Source organism: Girardinichthys multiradiatus, chromosome 11, assembly GCF_021462225.1.
Source record: "Girardinichthys multiradiatus isolate DD_20200921_A chromosome 11, DD_fGirMul_XY1, whole genome shotgun sequence".
Taxonomy (NCBI): domain Eukaryota; kingdom Metazoa; phylum Chordata; class Actinopteri; order Cyprinodontiformes; family Goodeidae; genus Girardinichthys; species Girardinichthys multiradiatus.
Window position 1 is genome coordinate 23,429,160 of NC_061804.1, and position 19,580 is coordinate 23,448,739.

The window sequence follows — 19,580 nt, forward strand, 5'->3', positions numbered from 1 at the left end:
ACATAATAAAGCCTGTTAGTGTCCCTTCACATGCGCCCAAACACTCTGTGTTATAAAATGTAAAAGCTAAAGCATAAAAAAAGAGTCCTTTGTCTCTTTTTCTTGTTTTAAAAGAAAAACCCTCATTCTCTAGAATTTGTGTGTATAACTTTTACTATCTATGTAACCATAATGGATACTTATTTGTGTATTCTGCTCTGTCGATTTAAGTAAACAGCTTATTAGACAGTAAACATGTGTCAAGCCCTGCCATAAGCATGCTACTGGCAATAAACAGAAAAATATATTACGTAAACTATTTAGCAATTTCATTTTTCCACAGGGGTTTTGATTTATTTTCTCCACTTTATAGGTAGCAATTAAAACTGAACTTCTTTCAACTTGGATTTTTGTTTATATCTATGAAATCTATTGACTGGTGCTTGCAATCCAGTTAATCAAATTTACATTATTATGAGCAATATGAAGAAATATGCAAACCTTGTTCCGCAAGTACATTAAAGATCTATCCAGCCAGCCAGCCAGGATTCATCAACTTCTTGAAGACCTCACAAACTCCCATACTCATGTAGTTATTTCATATACAATACCTTTGTATCCTTGTAGGGTCAGAGGAGGCTGATGCCTATTTCCAACAGCCAATTGTCAGATAGTTGGACGAGTGGTCAGCCTAATACAGATGTTTCAGGTGATCAAAACATTTCCAATATTAGACAAATATGACCTGTGTAAAAACAAAATACTATTTTCAAATGATGATTGTATTATTTAAGAAAAAAAGAAAAACTATACAGCTTACCATTATTTGAAAGCATACTTCTCCCATGTAAATCTAAATTAACTGTGACTAATGACACTTTTGGTTCACATTCACTTGCCACAAGTCCATGACCTGTGATATCATTCAAATCAAAAATATCTGAGAGCATGAAGTAGGCTAGGTATTTATGAGAAACAATAGAGCTTCACCCCTTCTTAAGAAATTCATGAACAGGCGAGAAACAAATGCATTGACATTTATAAGTCTGGAAAGGTAGAGGTTGCTAAGGCCAAAAAAAGGGCATGCAGTGACTAATATGTTAGGTTGGGCAGAAAGGAGGGAGAGAAGGACTTATATATGTTGGCAAAGCAGAGAGACAGAGGTGTTCTGCAGGTTAGGGTGATTAAGGGCTGAAATGGAAATGTAATCAGGTGCAACAAGTGTGACAGGAAGAAGGAAAGAGTACTTTGAAGAGCTGATGAATGAGGAAACTGAGAGAACAAAGAGCAGAAGAAGCAACCATTGTGGATCAGGAAGTAGCAAAGATCAGTAAAGATGAAGTAAGGAAGGCATAGAAGAGATGATGATATACCAGTGGACGTATGGAAGTGTCTAGGAGAGACGGCAGTAGAGGTTTTGACTAGGCTGTTCAATTAGAACTTAGAGAGCGAGAAGATGCCTGGTCAATAGAGGAGAAGTTTGCTGATGCCAATTTTCAAAAACAAGAGATATGTGCAGAGTTGTGGCAACTACAGTGGAGTAAAGTTGATAAGTCATTCAATGAAGTTATAGGAAAAAAGTTGTGGAAGCTAGACTGAAGTCAGAAGGCTGTGGTATTGTATGAGGAAGGCTAAAGTGGCAAAAACGTATGGTGCAAGACATATATGGGAGCTGTAAGACAGTGGTGAGGTGTGCTGCAGATGTAACAGAGTAGTTCAAGGTGAAAGTGGAACTGCATCAAGGATTGGCTCTGAGCCCTTTCCTGTTTCCTGTGGTGATGGACAGTTAGGCAGATGAGGTTAAGGACCCACGTAGAGCTGTGAGGTAACAGATGAAGAAGGTGGAGAAAAGTGTCAGGTGTGTTGTTTGATAAAAGAGTACCACCGAGAATGAAAGGAAAGTTTTACAAGACGGTGGTGAGACCAGCGATGTTGTATGGTTTAGAGACAATGGCATGGAGGAAGAGACAGGAGGCAGAGCTGGAGGGGGCAGACATTTTCTCTTTGGGAGTGATGAGGATAGATAGGATCAGGAAAGAGTACATCAGAGGGACAGCTCATGTTAGATGTATTGGGAATAAGGCCAGAGAGGCCAGACTGAGATGGTTTTGACATGTAAAGAGGAGGGATGGTGAGTACATTGATAGAAGAATGCTGAGGGTGGAACTGCCAGGCAGCCCAATAACCCTAAACATACAACTGGACATCTTTATAAGTTAGAATGGCCCAGAGCAGACCTGAATTCAAATCCAAAATTGCAGCAAAAAGATAGTTACATCCACTGACCTCTAGAGCTCTCTTAATATAAGAGAGCTTCTTTTCTTTTCATGATTGTCTGCAGGCCTCCTGTCAAACCTTGATGCACAGCTGAAGTCACCCCCCTTTTCATCAGTGGATTACATAAAAGCTTAACTCATCCAGTGGCACGCCCTTTCTCCTTGGGCATCTGGGATTTGGTAGACGGTAAAACTTATGTGTGAGTCTGAGTGTCTGAGAGTGATTCTGAAGTTAAATCTTGTTTTGGTGAACTGTTCTTGAAGATGGGGATGTTAGATGGGGGGTTTGGTAGACGTCCTCTGTCATTTTCTTTCAACTAGTTATTCTCCTGTTTTGTAGCCAGCTAGGGAGCAAAGGCATTGTAACTTTGTTTTGTTAGATAAGAATTGTTTTTATTTTCAGTCAAAAGGGGGTATCTTGTTTGTTGTTTGGGCCTTGGAGACCCTGAAGTTTATTGCTTTATCTCTGTTTGTTAAGTCCAGTGTGAAACTTGTGAAAATGCACCTAGTTGCTAGATTTATTTTATACATTTTGTGTAAAAACCATGTGCCTCCTAGACTTCCATTCTATGGGTTTAAACAAAGATGCTGAGGCCTTTCTATATGGATTTTGCACAGTCTCCCCCATGCGTCAATCTGTTCTTCCAGGTACTCTGGCTTCCTGCCATGGGCAAAATATGCAGGTGAGGTTGCTGATTTTAAACTGACTTCAGGAGAATTTTATCAAAATAAAATAACAGTAGTTAAAAAAGAGAAAGAAATACAGTGATAATTCTGTTGCCAAAACTTTGCAATATTAATTACTAGAAAAGCACTCATAGACTACTCAACACTAAATTTCAGAAAATTAATAACATGCAAACATTTCTCTGCCCCAACTCATTTTGAATTTCTTTCACAGGTTCTGTCTTGTTGGCTCAGTGTGAGGCAGCATCATAGGCTGAAATCAACACTGCAGATTGCTCCAGGTCAGCCTGAGGTGTTTTAGATGTCTGGTGCAGTATTTCTTTTTTCTATAGTTACAAACTTCTCTTACTGAGGTTCCATCTAATACGAGGTTCTTGAGGAGATTCCACAGTTTTATTACCATGAAACTTTTTGATAACACCATCATGTTATCATCATGTGTCTATCTTGTACATTTTATCATACAGATAAAAGCATTTTTGGGGTTCTTTGGGGTTCTTTTTCTCTTCAGTATTGTTGAAAAGAGATAGTGTTAACATCAGAATCAGAATCAGAATCAGAATCAGAAAAGCTTTATTGCCAAGTACGTTTTTGGACATACAAGGAATTTGTTTTGGCGTAGTCGGTGCAATACAATACAAATTAAACAGTACAAACATATCTACAATATAATATAAATATAAGTGCACAGTTTTAAGTGAGTGAGAGTAAATATAGAGCAGTATAAGATGCAAGAGCAATACAACAGTGCAGATGATCATTGTGCAAGTAAAGCAGGAGTCCAAGCTGAGCGTTAATGTAACGCATAGAGTTACAGGTTACAGGTGTCCTGTCAGCAAAAAAAGGGGGGGTGTGGGGGAAAGGGGGAATGTCAGGGTGGTTTCCGGGCTTTGTTAACCAGGCTGGTGGCAGATGGGAAAAAACTGTTCTTGTGGCGTGAGGTTTTGGTCCGGATGGACCGCAGCCTCCTGCCAGAGGGGAGAGTCTCAAAGAGTCTGTGACCAGGGTGGGAGGGATCAGCCAGAATCTTCCCTGCCCGCTTCAGGGTCCTGGAGGTGTACAGTTCCTGGAGTGACAGTAGACTGCAGCCAATCACCTTCTCAGCAGACCGAATGACACGCTGCAGCCTGCCCTTATCCTTGGCTGTAGCAGCGGCGTACCAGATGGTGATGGAGGAGGTGAGGATGGACTCAATGATGGCTGTGTAGAAGTGCACCATCATAGTCTTTGGCAGGTTGAATTTCTTCAGCTGCCGCAGGAAGAACATCCTCTGCTGGGCTTTCTTGATGAGGGAGCTGATGTTAGCCTCCCACTTGAGATCCTGGGAGATGATGGTTCCCAGGAAGCGGAAAGATTCCACAGTGTCAATTGTGGAGTCACAGAGGGTGATGGGGGCAGGTGGGGCTGGGTTCTGCCTGAAGTTCACAACCATCTCCACTGTCTTTAGAGCGTTGAGCTCAAGGCTGTTCTGGCTGCACCAGTCCAACAGATGGTCCACTTCCCATCTGTACGCAGACTCGTCACCATCAGAGATGAGTCCGATCAGGGTGGTGTCGTCCGCAAACTTCAGAAGCTTGACAGACTGGTGACTGGAGGTGCAGCTGTTGGTGTACAGGGAGAAGAGCAGAGGAGAGAGAACACAGCCTTGGGGGGAACCGGTGCTGATGGTCAGGGAGTCAGAGACGTGCTTCCCCAGCCTCACGCGCTGCTTCCTGTCAGACAGGAAGTCAGTGATCCACCTGCAGGTGGAGTCGGGCACACTCAGCTGGGAGAGCTTCTCCTGGAGCAGAGCTGGGACGATGGTGTTGAAGGCAGAGCTGAAATCCACAAACAGGATCCTGGCATAGGTTCCTGTGGAGTCCAGGTGCCGGAGGATGAAGTGAAGGGCTAGGTTGACTGCATCATCTACAGACCTGTTGGCTCTGTAGGCAAACTGCAGGGGGTCCAGGAGGGGGTCGGTGATGTCTTTTAGGTGTGAGAGCACAAGGCGCTCAAAGGACTTCATCACCACAGAGGTCAGGGCGACGGGTCTGAAGTCATTAAGCCCTGTGGTCCTTGGCTTCTTGGGAACAGGGACGATGGTGGAGGACTTGAAGCAGGCTGGCACATGACATGTCTCCAGTGAGGTGTTAAAAATGTCTGTGAAGACTGGAGACAGCTGATCAGCGCAGTGCTTCAGGCTGGCTGGTGAGACAGAATCCGGACCAGCAGCTTTCCGGGGGTTCTGTCTCCTGAAGAGTTTGTTGACGTCCCTCTCCTGGATGGAAAGAGCCGTCCTCGGCGTGGGTAGGGGGCTGGTGGGGGTTGGAGGTGCCAAGGCCCCTCTTGAGGTTGGGGAGGTGGGGGTGGTGGATTGTGGCTGCAGCTGTTGGGGGGCGTCGTGGGAGATGGTTGCAGGACTGTCCCTTTGTCTTTCAAAGCGGCAGTAGAACTCGTTCAGGTCGTTGGCGAGGCGTCGGTCGTTGATGGAGTGGGGGGCTTTCGGCTTGTAGTTGGTGATTTGCTTGAGCCCTTTCCAGACAGACGCAGAGTCGTTGGCTGAGAACTGGTTTTGGAGCTTCTCAGAGTACAGTCGTTTGGCCTCTTTCACTGCCTTGCCAAACTTGTACTTGGCCTCTCTGTATATGTCTTTGTCCCCACTCCTGAAGGCCTCTTCCTTATCCAGTCTTAACCTTCTGAGTTTAGCTGTGAACCAGGGTTTGTCGTTGTTGTAACTCACCCTGGTGCATGATGGTACACAGCTGTCCTCACAGAAGCTGATGTAGGAAGTCACAGCCTCTGTGTACTCGTCCAGACTGTTGGTAGTAGTCCTGAACACATCCCAGTCTGTACAGCCTAAACACGCCTGGAGATTCTCCACAGCCTCACTGCTCCACTTCCTTGTCGTCCTCACAACAGGTTTGCAGAGCTTTAGTTTCTGCCTGTATGCAGGAATCAGGTGGACCATGATGTGGTCGGATTGGCCCAGTGCAGCACGTGGGACGGCGTGATAAGCGTCTCTGATGGTGGTGTAACAGTGATCCAGAATGTTGTCCTCTCTGGTCGGACATTTTATAAACTGTCTATATTTGGGGAGTTCGTGGGTCAGATTACCTTTGTTAAAGTCGCCAGCGACGATTACTAAGGAGTCCGGGTTGGTCCGCTCCACACTCAGTATCTGGTCGGCGAGCATGCGCTGTGCGACCTGCACGTTAGCATGCGGTGGGATGTAAACACCGACCAGGATGAACGAAGCGAACTCACGGGGGGAATAGAAAGGCTTACAGTTTATGATGAAGGCTTCCAGGTCTGGAGAACAGTGCTGTTGAATCACTGTCACGTCGTTGCACCAACCACTGTTGAGGTAAAAACAGATTCCTCCACCTTTCGCTTTGCCGGAGAGTTCCGTGTCTCTGTCCGCTCTGTAGAGCTGGAATCCTGCCAGCTGCAGCGCGGAGTCCGGTATTAATCCACACAGCCACGTCTCCGTGAAGCACAAAACTGCCGATGAATAAAAGTCCCTGTTTTTCCCCAACAACAGTTGTAGTTCCTCCATTTTGTTGGGAAGTGAGCGCACGTTAGAGAGAAATATTCCAGGTAACGGTGTTCGTAGTCCACGCTGGCGAAGACGTACCAGCACCCCAGCCCGTTTCCCTCTCTTCCGGCGTTTCACCGCGTGAACAAAGGTGAGCGCACCTTTGACCAGAATGTCCAAATATTCCAGAGCAGTAGGTAGAAATGTTGGAAATAACTCCTCTGGTGTAGTAGCCCTGATGTTCATGAGTTCTTCTCTGGTCAGAGAGCTCCGGGTACCATCACAGAAGACCGTTTTAAAGCAAAAAACAAAACAAAACAATGCGCACCAACACGCCGAGGCGACCATCTGCGGCGCCATCTTGGCGCCGCAGATGGTCATTAGCTCATGTCATTAGCTCAGTAATGACATGTTAGAACAATAAATTGTTGAATAACAGATTATTGTTAAGGTATATTGTATGAAAATATATGATAGTAATTTGTGATTTCAACAAAGCCATAGCAAGATCGTTAACTGGCAGGTACACTCAGCCAGTCATAGTAAAGACCGAGAGCAACATTGGTGCTAAGATTTTAAAGAATTCAAAGAGAATTTTGCAATGAAGGTACATTAATATAATTAGTAATTATGTGCAAGTTGTTCTTCTATCATGGAATGGCACCCTGGAGAGAAAAAAAACCCTGTCAGTTGCGCATGAACGAATTGGCCATTGCTTACTTTCATGCCCATGCTAAAATGGATATTTAGTGTTGCCTATGCACCTCCTGACCACATGCAGGTTTTGAAAACAGATGTTTTTTATAAATGTTTCCTAAGGTGGTGATTAAAAAAAACTTATGTTTGTGGTATTTTCAGATTGTGTGTGGCACTAAGCAGAATTCAATTAAAAATGTGGACATTAATGGACATTAAACGTCTGCTTTAGAATTCAATTTTAAAAAAGTAAAAATAAAATTTGTTAACTATTATTTTTTCACTTATTCTGTCTTCGCATTTCAGGCATACCATATGGAGGACCTAGTTGTACATGTTTTGATTCTGCATGTGGGTCAGGAAATTGCCTTTGAAACATGACAACCAGAGCCCGGGTCAGTCCCTGCGGCCCACAGTGGGCCTGACACATTGCCAAGAGATTTATGTATTCCTATTTGGCACTAAAATAAAAATCTATCTTTTTTGTAAGAATCTGGACCACTTTTGATTAGTTGAATATATAAAATACTGAGACAGGTTAGACCTGAAATAGTTGATTCTGCACCAAACTTCAATGACATACAGTTTGCATTTTATCACTGTGAGACCAAGCATATGTTTTTGTTTGTAAAAATAAAATAATGGCATACTTGATGCTTTTATTTTTTTCTAGGAAGAGATAACCATAAAAACTCCACTAGACATAATTGTTAAACCTGGACTTAATTGATTATTAAAGGTTCTTTAAAACAAAATTGTAATTTTGGAACCAAAAATCATACACAGAAGGAGCAGTGTGGCCAGGGTACTGTCGGGACCCAGCCATGGGTACAAAATGAATGGCCAGTAAGAAATTGTATGGAACTTTCAAAATATACCGCATTAACCAACTTCCAGCACAGCCAGAAACGGGGTAACAGCGGACCTCCCGTGACGTCACTATCCAAATAAAAACCCCGCTTTTGCAACAAACTGATCTCCTCCACACAGGTCGCCAGAGGAACTGGACGGAGGGACACAGCGCGCTAATGTCTCTTTGCAGGCAAACAGACATAACTCTTCAAACTTGATCCAAGAGTGTCATACAATCACGCGATCATATGCACTAAGTTAAGTAGGAATGAATTGCTGTTCGTGATTCCGGTATTCATTCATGAACGGGTGTAACTAAGGTACAAGCGTTGCTTGACTTTCTCTCTGAGGTCTACAGAAGCAAACTGTGTTCCAGAAAGTTCCCAGCAGAGACCCTGTTTCTACAACGCAGAGTGGAGCAGTTTTTCCTGGTCTGAAGGAAGGACAACGGGACCGCATCACCGTGGCTACAGCAGTAATGTGCAGTTTGACCGGCCCGGCAGAACGAGCCACCCCACCCCACAGCTTCAGAGGTTAGCTGCAGTTAACCCTTTGTTCACTGTGAATGCTTCTTTCAACTTCGTCACCCGGACAACTTTTCCTGAGCATGGTTCACGTAAGAGGTTGTGTTTTGGGCAGAGAGAAGTAGTTTATAATGAAATAATTTAAAAATTTGTCTTTTTATGATCTTTGGTTTTGTTTATGTTGAAAACTCAGCCATCTTAGTGCTGGCGGATTATCTGTTCAGCACATGTGCTCAGTTTGTATGTTCTGTGTTTTTTTTTTTTAAAGTTAAGACAAACTTTATTTAAAGGGTGATTTTAAACACAGAGGCTCGGCCATAGCGTGCCACCCACGCTTATGCATTTTAACCCTTTTATTTGTGGTATTTTAAAGGTATATGTGTGATTCTGATGATAAGCTATAAGCTTCTTTTGTTAGCTCCAACCGCTAACAGCTAAGAACACGTGCTTGCCTACTAAAGATCATTTACCCAAAAAGGTTGTTAGTTTTCAGTCTAGAAAATAATATTTCCCTAAATATTATTTTGATAAATAAAGGCAGCTAATTAAACACCGTTGAGCATTTGTTATCCAGAAGGTTGGTTTTATTCAGCAAATCATTCTTTAAAATATTATTTTATTAAAATAATATTTTATCTGATCTTGCACTCTGAATGGTTGTTTAAAGGTATACCAATTATTGCCTAAGTTGGTTCCAAGACTAACTTAACTTCACTTCCAGATTCTTCAAGATAATCCTTGGTTCTCAAACATAAATACCGTAAATTCCAGACTACAGAGTGCACCTGATTAAAAGCTCTAATTTTAGAAAGAAAGCCAATTTTGTACTTGTACAGGCCGCACCGGATGTTAAGCCGTGGGTGTCCAACATTGTAATATGGTTTACACAGAAAGATATTACACGTGAGGAATTTTTAACTTTTAACTTAATCCGTATAGTAATATAAACAAATGCATATTGCATTTCTTTTTCTCGAACAGTGGCTAACACAGCTACCTTTAAATATACGTACGTTATCAGTAACACAAATTTCGTTGCTAATGCTTTTTTACTGAACAGTGCACAAACAACATTCCAATATCTCCTAACTGATATACACTGCAGCCTACCAGGTCAAAAGTCATTGAGCGCCTTCTTCATCTTCTTCCTGCGCACTGAAACCATCAAAGTCCTGTTCTTCAGTGTCCGAATTGAACAGACTCAGGATCTCGTCACTCACTTCAGCCTCCTCATTGATGCTCTCACTTGAGTGCACCCAGTCCCCTTAATCACGCAGGAGTCCAGCCTTTCGAAACCCGTGATTTTACATGTTGATGAGGGTGAATATAAATGATTGATTTACAATATCGGTAATTGAATTGTGAAAGTGCTCTTGTTTTATCGCACAATTTCATTGGACCTCTTTGATTTGGTCTACTGTTACCTGGCAAAATGTTTTTGGCGGCATGAAAATAAACATGCATTAGCCGCACCATTGTATAGGCCGCAGTGTTCAAAGTGTGTGAAAAAAGTAGCGGCTTATAATCTGGAATTTACGTTAATATTCCATGGTAATATTGCAATTTCGGTCATGACTTTCAGCCATGTTTGATCAACTTGTTTATATTTTACATAGCCCATTAGTATTCCTTATTCTTTAATTCTGCTTGGTAGTTTAGTTGGATTGTTTTAGCATGGTAAAGAGTTTGTTGATTGAAATATGTTTGACTTGAGTTGACTTATTTTTGTTAATAAATTATTGTACTTTAAGAAATTGTGTGAATTCATGCCATGTGTGTACAGAGTTTTCCTGTTCAATAATGTCAGAACTTGGCTCATCCCTTTCAATTTTGTCCTAATACCACCGCCTTATCGGGTTGGTATTCACAGGACAACCCTTAACAGACCGAAATATTATTTAATAAAATATTAAAATATTAATATCAAATATAAAATAATATATTCATATTTATAATCACAACAGTACATATAATGTAAGACCTGACACTGATAATATGAAAATATGTTTTTAGAATATTTTAAGTTAGAACCCTTTCTTAATAGCGCAGTCCAAACTGTTAGATATGATAGCATTAAAATGTAATGACATTGGTCAAAGGCAATATAGTTTCAATACAGTGTTGTTAAAATTGGAGATTTACTGACACAATCTGTTCAATAAAAATACATTCTTATGACCTGTGATTTATAAGCATTTGTCAAAGCTTGATTGATACATACACAGTCATTAATCAAGGCTACAAAATGATTAATTATGATTTTAAAACATTGTCTAAGACTGTTATATATGTACCTTTGAGAAGGTGATGTAGTGCATTGTTCCTCAGCTGATAAAAGCTGGACATTGTTGGTGTTAAGTACATAAATCAAAGCTGTCATTAGGCTGAAAAGTAAACTTTGGATGTAAGCCAGTGATGGTGAGTACAAAAATACACACGCTCATCAGACAGTCAAAGGTGGTGAGGCAATACTCAAAGTAAGTACATTCAAATAGTCAACTTTTAAACTTATATTTAATATACTTAATATATATTTAAATACTAACTTTAGTTTAAGCCAGAGTACCTTGATGAGGAAGTATGCCAGGAGCAAATGATAGCAGGGGGTCTATGAAAAAGAGGATTCAGTATGGAGTTGGTGAAAAGCATGTCAAATAGAGCCTAAAAGCATTGAGTTTCGTCCTCGCAGCAGGGAGCACAGAGAAACTGTGTGGTGCTGGTGCTCTTCTTGTCCAAATAAACATAAAATAAAGACATTTCATGTCAAAGGACTTATCATCAAAACACAGACAGAAAAAAGGTCAGTTTAATTTTATCTTCCGTTAATGGAATAGATGGAAAGTTGGGATAATATTTACAGCTTTTACTGCGTTGAAACTTTCATTGCAAGTGAAGAATCTTTTTCTCTTTATTTAAAAAAGTTTAAACAAAGTCAAACTGCTGTATGGAAACTATATTGCACATCTTTCACTGAGAGAGGATAAGCTTGAAGGTTGCACTTCTTTCACTGAGAGAGGATAAGCTTTAATGTTATTTAAAAAAAATACTAATTAGCAGTGTAATTATTTTTTGCTCTCTTTTTTCTCTTTCTAGAAACTACACCTGGTCTGGCTCTGTGTTTAACTGTGGCACCTTCCAGGAAGGGGACTGCAGCTGCAGCTGCCAACTACTTAATGCACACCTTATACAGATGATACACTTGGCCCTGTCTTTCAGTGTTTAACACTGACTCTCTCCTAGACATAGCTACTGACTAAGCTTCTACTGTGACTGTGTGTCCTCTCTTTCATACTCTAGACTTGAAAACTGGCTCAGAGTTCATCTGCTTTGCTGTCTTTCCCTCCTAGATGAAACCTCTAAAGGCCTTTTTCCTATAAAAAGTACACCCTGGATCAGTGCTTCTGTGTTCTTTTTGTGTCTCTGCTTCGTTCTCTCAAACCCTAAGTCGGTCGTGGCAGATTGCCGCTCACACTGAACCTTGTTCTGCTGGAGGTTTCTTCTTAAAAGGGAGTTTTCCTCTCCACTGTTGCTACAGGTATGCTCAGTATGAGGGATGGCTGCAAAGTCAATGCAAACGAGTGTTCACTGTCTCTACCTGCTCATCCAGGAGGAGTGAATGCTGCAAGTCACTGACTGGTGCAATCTACTGGGTTTCCTTAGATAGAAAATTGCTTTACCAATTTAAATAATAAACTGAATCTGATGGTACTGTTTGATGTTATGAATTAACTGGAATGTATGTACCCAACTTGAAATCTGTATAACTGAATGATTGAATTGACTGTGTAAAGTTCCTTGAGACAATATATGCTGTCAATGGGTGCTATATAAATAAAATGAATTGAATTTAACTGAACTAATGGTGAATATAGCATAGTCAGCTTGCAAAACAACTCAGTTCAAATATTCAGCTTATCATTGAACAAAAACCTTGTTTAACTAGTCCCAGTGGAAAGAGGACTGATGCTCTACTCTTTTCTTTTATGCAGTTGCATGGAAGCAATTTTAGTAGTTTTTTTCAAGACTTTAAATTCCTTCCACCACCAAACTTCCTCACCTTTGCTCTCTGCCTTGCTTGACGTCATCCACACAATGTCCCGCGGCATCATTCTATGTTGAATTGGACATTAAACGTCTGCTTCAGAAAATGGGCTGTGCCTACCCTATGACTGCTGACCCTGTAATTCTCCATCTGTTCAGGACCAATCAACAGCCTGCTTTCTCACCTCAGCTTTTACCACCGTCACTGACTACTGAACTGATCGACAGAGCTGCTCTCCATTTACCCTTGAGTTGCTTCACGGCCCAATCGCTTCTTGTTTCCGTAACCGCTGCTGGAAAGGCAGAGCATCTAATTTCACAGGGCACATTTTTAATTTAGTTTTGGGTTATTTTTCACCAACGTGAATAAGCAGCTCATTTCACTTTGGCACCAGTCTCTCTCTTGCCCATGTAGTGTCTGTATTTCCTGGCTTGTGCAAACAAGCAGCAGAGCTTCATTCAGTCACTCTCTTTCTGTTTTCTTGTTCTTCTTTATACTTCTTTATCCCTCAAAAACAGGGATATAGAGAAGCCTTACAGGAGGGCAGGTGCATAAAGTTTATATTTGGTCAGTTTGGAGCATAATTTTAAAAGTCAATACACTTACATAATTTTACATTGAACTGCTAAATTAAAATAGCTGACATTGAAACCTTATTATTTAATTATTTATTTAAACATAATTTTTGACCGGTCTGCATGATGCCGCTGTCTCTCATCCAATAAAAACTAAAAATGGCTCAGATTTCCACTTGTGTGTTAGTGTTCTATGCATTATTCTCACCAATAAATTGCCTGGAAGATTTTTTATTGTTTTTCTGTCAAGTGTTTTCCTCTTTCACAACAATATCTGTTTTTATTCCCTCTCTTGTTTTTCCTGTGCAGACTCTGACATGGCTCTCCTTCATCTGTCCACCTCCTCATCTGAAGATCTTTCTTTTTCCTTACATCTCTGTGTGGGGCATTTTCATCCTACAACATGAAATATTCATCACTGTCTATCACTTTATCAGAACCATAACTGCGTTACAAGCTATCTCTGTTTACATTGTAGCGGATTATATAATGCAGAAGGTTGCTAAACACTTAAATAGAAATACATCAATGTTAGACAGCTCCTGTATTATTAAGTCCAGCTTGATTTTTCAAACTTTATTCTTCATTTCAATTTAAGTTTCTGGGGAATAAAAGGCTCCTTACGTAGATTTGTATTCACTTTATAATTATAGATTTTAGGGCATGGCTAGTGGCATTGTGGTAGAGCATGCGACTCATATACGTAGGCCTCAGTCCTCGAAGAAGAAGACTTGGGTCTGCATGTCTTCCACACCTCTCTACCCTGCTTCCTGTATGACTATTTGGAAAAATAACCAAAATAAAGGCCATTAGTGCCACAAAAAAAGATTTTAGCCATATCAATGGTAATTAGTTTTTTCAGTTAATGACAGCACCTAAAGATAAATTCACTCATATGAATCAAAACTGAGTCCTGTCTAAATAACAAACAAATCAAGGACATAACTGTCTTTTAAAACTTTTAAAATTGGTATTTTTTTAAATCCACTTGTCGTGCCTAGTCTGTGTCTGTGTTGTGTTTTTTTATTTCTCCCAGTCTGGTTCTTAGTTTACCCTCTGTCAGTCAGTCAGTCAGTCATTTTCTACCCCTTATTCCATAGTGGGTCGCGGGGGAGCTGGTGCCTATCCCCAGCAGTCTATGGGTGAGAGGCAGGGTACACCCTGGACAGGTCGCCAGTTCATTGCAGGGGTAGTTTACCCTCTGTTTGTATTATAATGTTAATTGGTTTCACTCCCTTCAGTCTGACCCACACCTATTACTTGTTCCTCATAATTACTCCCTCTGTTGATTGCTCTCCCGCCATTTCCTGTTTCTATTCAAGCTCCTTAGAGCCTTTGTTCCCCGCTGTTCCCTGTCGTACTTATTTTTGTTCCTGGTCGTACCTGGTCGTGTATCCGAGTCATGTCAAATGTCTATGTGCTGTATTCTTGTCTGGATGGAGCTCAGCATACTCCTGGTTTCCTTGCCCAAGCTGTGTGAGCCAAGAAATTAAAGCCTTCTTACCTGCAATCGTCTGGCTCCTGAGATCTCCTTCCGTGCACTTTGGTCCTACTACAAAACCCACATTATGACACCACTCTGGACTTTATAAGTCTAACTGTAAAAGTTTTAAAATGAAGACAATTTGAGTTGCTTTAGATGCCGAAAAGCAGCAGAAAAATGACCCTTTACTTCATTATCTATCTTTTTTCAAGTTTACTAGAAAAAATAAAAATAATTACACCCAACTACAGCTTTTTACTCAGATGTCCAAAAGGCCCACCAGAGCCCAGCATTGTAGAAAATTATTGACATTAGAGACTGGAAAAGTATGGAATTTTTAAACGGAACATTTACAAGAACCTTGTATTTGCATAGAGGTTATAAAGGTTCAAAATCATCTCACTGTAGGAAGGTGTCAGTAAGGGGAAGATATAGAAAAATCCATTCCATTACACACCATGGCACAGTAAAGACAGTCATCATTAAGAGAAAATATAAAACAACGACGATGTTGCTAAAACTGGACGTTCCCATAATGATTGAAAATACAATATGGAAACTGGTTAGGGGGTCTACAGCAAACCTTAAGGAGGTGCAGCACTTTCTGGTTACAACTGGTTCTGTTCTGACAATAGTTTTCTGGTTCTTCCATATGACTGGACTAAGGTGTAGGCTCCAAAAACACAAGCATTTTCTTCAAAACAAAAACATTAATTTCTTGCTAAAATCTTCCAAAGCCTGTTAGAACAATGTGTTATGTTCTTTTGAGACCGCACTTGAACTTTTTGCCATAATTCTAAGAGGTAGGTTTGTCATAAAAACAGTACTGAAAATAACTGAAGGAATACCATACCCACAGTGAAACATGGTGGTTACAACATGATGTTTAGGGAACATTTTGTTGGTATGAAAAAAAATATTAACACCTGTCAGTTTTAAAATGTGGAGTCTTCCACAAGGAGACTCTGCTGCCCAGCCAAGGTGACATAGCAGATACAACAGTAAAGATGGTAAATGTTCATTTGGTAAATAAGGGCAAAGGATAATGATGTGAAATAATAATCTAGAGCAACTTCATGTTTCATGCAGACAGAAGCATCAGATGTGAAATTGACGAATTTCGTTCATTAGAGACTTGGTTTGCCCCTTAAAGACTTGAGACTTAACATAGACTTGGAAAAACTGACTATTGTTACATGCTCTAGAGTCTTTCACTGTAGTAGAGACTGAATGTTGTTTCAAATTTGTAAGCTGCTTTGCATAAAAGTAGCAGCTTAATTTCTTGGTTACAAAAAAAAAATGTATTGTATGCAGCAATAGACTGAACAACAATAAAGTCTGAGAATTATAATTCATGTTAATCTTAGTAGCTTTGAATAAACATTTTAGATGTATACATTACAAATGGTCAAAATAAGCAGCAAAGAAGGCATTGCAGCTCACGTGCTACGAAACGAAGAGCCACCGGTGCACGTGCCAAGCTGAGCCGTGAATGTTGAAGTGGCCAAAGCTACAAGCACCAGCTCCCATCTAATACAAAATGCATTAACATTTGCTCTCTCTGCTACCCCAGGAATATTTGCAGCCCTGCTATGTGTTGCTGTGAAGAGTTGTTTGTGTCCTCGAACGCCACCACATGTTCAGGAAGCCATAGAGTTTCCCTTGTTACAAGAGACAGCGAAGGTTTATGGACATTTTATTTATGCCTGCATGAGTACAAAAAGACAAGACAAGAACAAGATAGTTCTAAAGAGTAGGTTGGGGATGAAACTTATTGGGCATAAAACTTTAATGTCGGTGGTTAACACAGTTTGAGCAAATTTGCCATAATACAGTCAGTGACCTATAAACCACAGTTACCTGTTTTGGTTAGGAAAGTTTCAAAATCTGTTACATTTAAGTTCGTCCAGCACCACATACAGTACTGTGCAAAAGTTTTAGGCGGGTGTGAAAAAATGCTGTAAACAAAGAAAACTTTCAGAAATATAACTGATGATTGTTTATTATTATCAGTTTACAAAATGCTAAGTGAGCGAACCCAAACATACAGCCAAAGTTATTAAGAACCATCTTCAGCATAAAGAAGAACAAGAATTACTAGAAGTGATGGTGTGCCCCCCACAGAGCCCTGATCTCAACATCATCAAGTGTGTCTGGGAATACATGAAGAGACAGAAGGATGTGAGAAAGCCTACATCCATAGAAGATCTGTGGTTAGTTCTCCACGATGTTTGAAACAACCTACCAGCTGAGTTCCTTCAAAAACTGTGTGCAAGTGTACCTAGAAGAATTAATGCTATTTTGAAGGCAAAGGGTGTTCACAACAAATATTGATTTCATTTAGATTTCTCTTTTGTTAATTCACTGCATTTTATTGATTGATGAAAATAAATGATTAACACTTCAATTTCTGAAAGCATTATTTGTTTACAGCATTTTTTCACACCTGCCTAAAACATTTGCACATTACTGTACATCACATTATAGACAGAAAAATGCTTTTACATTTGGCTTTCCTCTGAATCAATAAAATAATAATACCACTATGGTGCGTGGCGTAGTGGTAGAGAGCACGACCCATAAATGGAGGTTTCAGTCCTCGACCCAGCTGTCCTGGGTTTGAGTCCTGACCCCGGAGACCGGTGCTACATGTCTTCCCCCTTTTTCCACCCCATTTCCTGCCTGCCTACTTTCGAAAAATAATGGCCACTAGTGCTTCAAAACAAACATTTTTAGAAATGACTTCTGGCACCTGTTAACATGTATTCCAGTGTGGCACAATTTAATATAACATTTTTGGTTTTTCCTAAGAAACATGTTTGGTTTCACCCCACAAATGTTTGGGATTGGGACCACTCTATATCTTTAATTTTGTTTGTCTGAAACCAAGATACTGGTGTTTTTTAGGGTACTGACTTGCTGAAACAAAAGTTTTTAGGCATTTCCTCTATATCACAAGGCAATTACAATTAATTACTGTGGGCCATAGTATGAGTGACATCTCCACAGCACAGGGGTGTCAAACATCAATCTTTCAAGAGCAGTATCCTGCGGCTCATAGAAGTGACCTGATAAATTGAAACAGTTATACTGAAGCAGAGACAGATCTAAAAATTGTATAACACCAGCATTTGACACCTGTGCCACATAATGAATGCCTCTGCCTTCATGCCTCACTGTTTCAGTGTACTGTGACTTGAATTTAGTGTTTGGGATTCATCTGACAAACTCGTACTCGTACTCGTCGTCTTCCGCTTATCCGGGACCGGGTTGCAGGGGCAGCAGACTCAGCAGAGACACCCAGACGTCCCTCTCCCCAGACACCTCCTCCAGCTCCTCCGGGGGGAGCCCAAGGCATTCACAGGCCAGCCGAGAGACATGGTCCCTCCAGCGTGTCCTGGGCCGTCCCCCGGGCCTTCTCCCGGTGGGACGTGCCTGGAGCACCTCCCGAGGAAGGCATCCAGGAGGCATCCGGTATAGATGCCCAAGCCACCTCAACTGGCTCCTCTCGATGTGGAGGAGCAGCAGCTCTACTCCGAGCCCCTACCGGATGGCCAAGCTCCTCACCCTATCTCTAAGGGAGTGCCTGGCCACCCTATGGAGGAAGCTCATTTCAGCCGCTTGTATCCAGGATCTCGTTTTTTCGGTCATGACCCAAAGTTCATGGCTGTAGGTGAGGGTAGGAACGTAGACCGACCGGTATATCGAGAGCTTTGCTTTTCGGCTCAGCTCTCTTATCACCACAACAGACCAGCACAGTGCCCCTATTACTGCGGCAGCTGCAACGATCCGTCTGTCGATCTCCCACTCCATTCTTCCCTCACTCGTGAACAAGAACCCGAGATACTTGAACTCCTCCACTTGAGGCAGGAACTCCCCTCCAACCTGAAGAGGACAAGCCACCCTTTTCAGATCGAGTACAATGGCCTCTGACTTGGAGGAGCTGATCTTCATCCCATCCGCTTCAGACTCGGCTGCACACTGCCCCAGCGCATGCTGTAGGTCTTGGCTAGAGGGGGCCAGCAGGACCACGTCATCTACAAACAGAAGAGACGAAATCCACTGGTCCCCAAACCAGACCCGCTCCGGCCCTTGGCTACATCTAGAAATCCTGTCATTAAAAGTTATGAACAGGACTGGTGACAAAGGGCAGCCCTGCCGGAGTCCAACATGCGCCGGGAACTGGTCCGACTTAGTGCCGGCAATGCGGACCAAACTCCAGCTCCGCTTGTACAGCGACCCGATGGCCCCTCATAAAGGGCCCCCGATTCCATACTCCTGGAACACCCCCCACAGGGCATCACGAGGGACACAGTCGAATGCTTTCTCCAGGTCCACAAAACACATGTGGACCAGTTAGACAAACTCCCATGAACCCTCAAGTACCCTGTAGAGGGTATAGAGCTGTTCCAGTGTTCCACGGCCGGGACGAAAACCACACTGCTCCTCCTGAAGCTGAGGTTTGACTATCAGCCGGACTCTCCTCATCAATACCCTGGCGTAGGCCTTACCAGGGAGGCTGAGGAGTGTGATCCCTCTGTAGTTGGAACACACCCTCCGGTCACCCTTCTTATGAAGGGGGACCACCACACAGTCTGCCAGTCCAGAGGCACTGTCCCCAACCGCCACGCAATGTTGAAGAGGCGTGTCAACCATGACAGCCCTACAACATCCAGAGATTTGAGGTACTCAGGGTGGATCTCATCCACCCCCGAAGCCCTGCCACCGTGGAACATTTTAACTACCTCGGTGACTTCAGCCTGGGTGATGAAAGAGTCCAATCCCGAGTCCCCAGCCTCTGTTTCCACCAGGGATGCGTGATGGCAGGAAAAAACAGAGTTCAGGCGGGCAACCAGGAGGTCGTCCCCAGCAGGCACAGAGTTCAGGCGGGCGACCAGGTGGTCGTCCCCAGCAGGCACAGAGTTCAGGCGGGCGACCAGGAGGTCATCCCC

At 42.1% G+C, this 19,580-nt stretch overlaps 1 protein-coding gene across 1 annotated transcript in view; it reads left to right on the top strand.

The window, feature by feature from the left end:
• LOC124875921 (melatonin receptor type 1B-B-like) overlaps nt 1-8,199 on the top strand; it is a 117,070-nt gene extending 108,871 nt beyond the window's left edge. The window contains exons 3-4 of the mRNA XM_047378343.1: nt 2,321-3,223; nt 8,143-8,199. Coding sequence (XP_047234299.1) covers nt 2,321-2,350 — 30 coding nt within the window. The 3' untranslated portion in view covers nt 2,351-3,223; nt 8,143-8,199. The remainder of the gene's footprint in view (nt 1-2,320; nt 3,224-8,142) is intronic.
• The last annotated feature ends 11,381 nt before the right edge of the window (nt 8,200-19,580 follow it).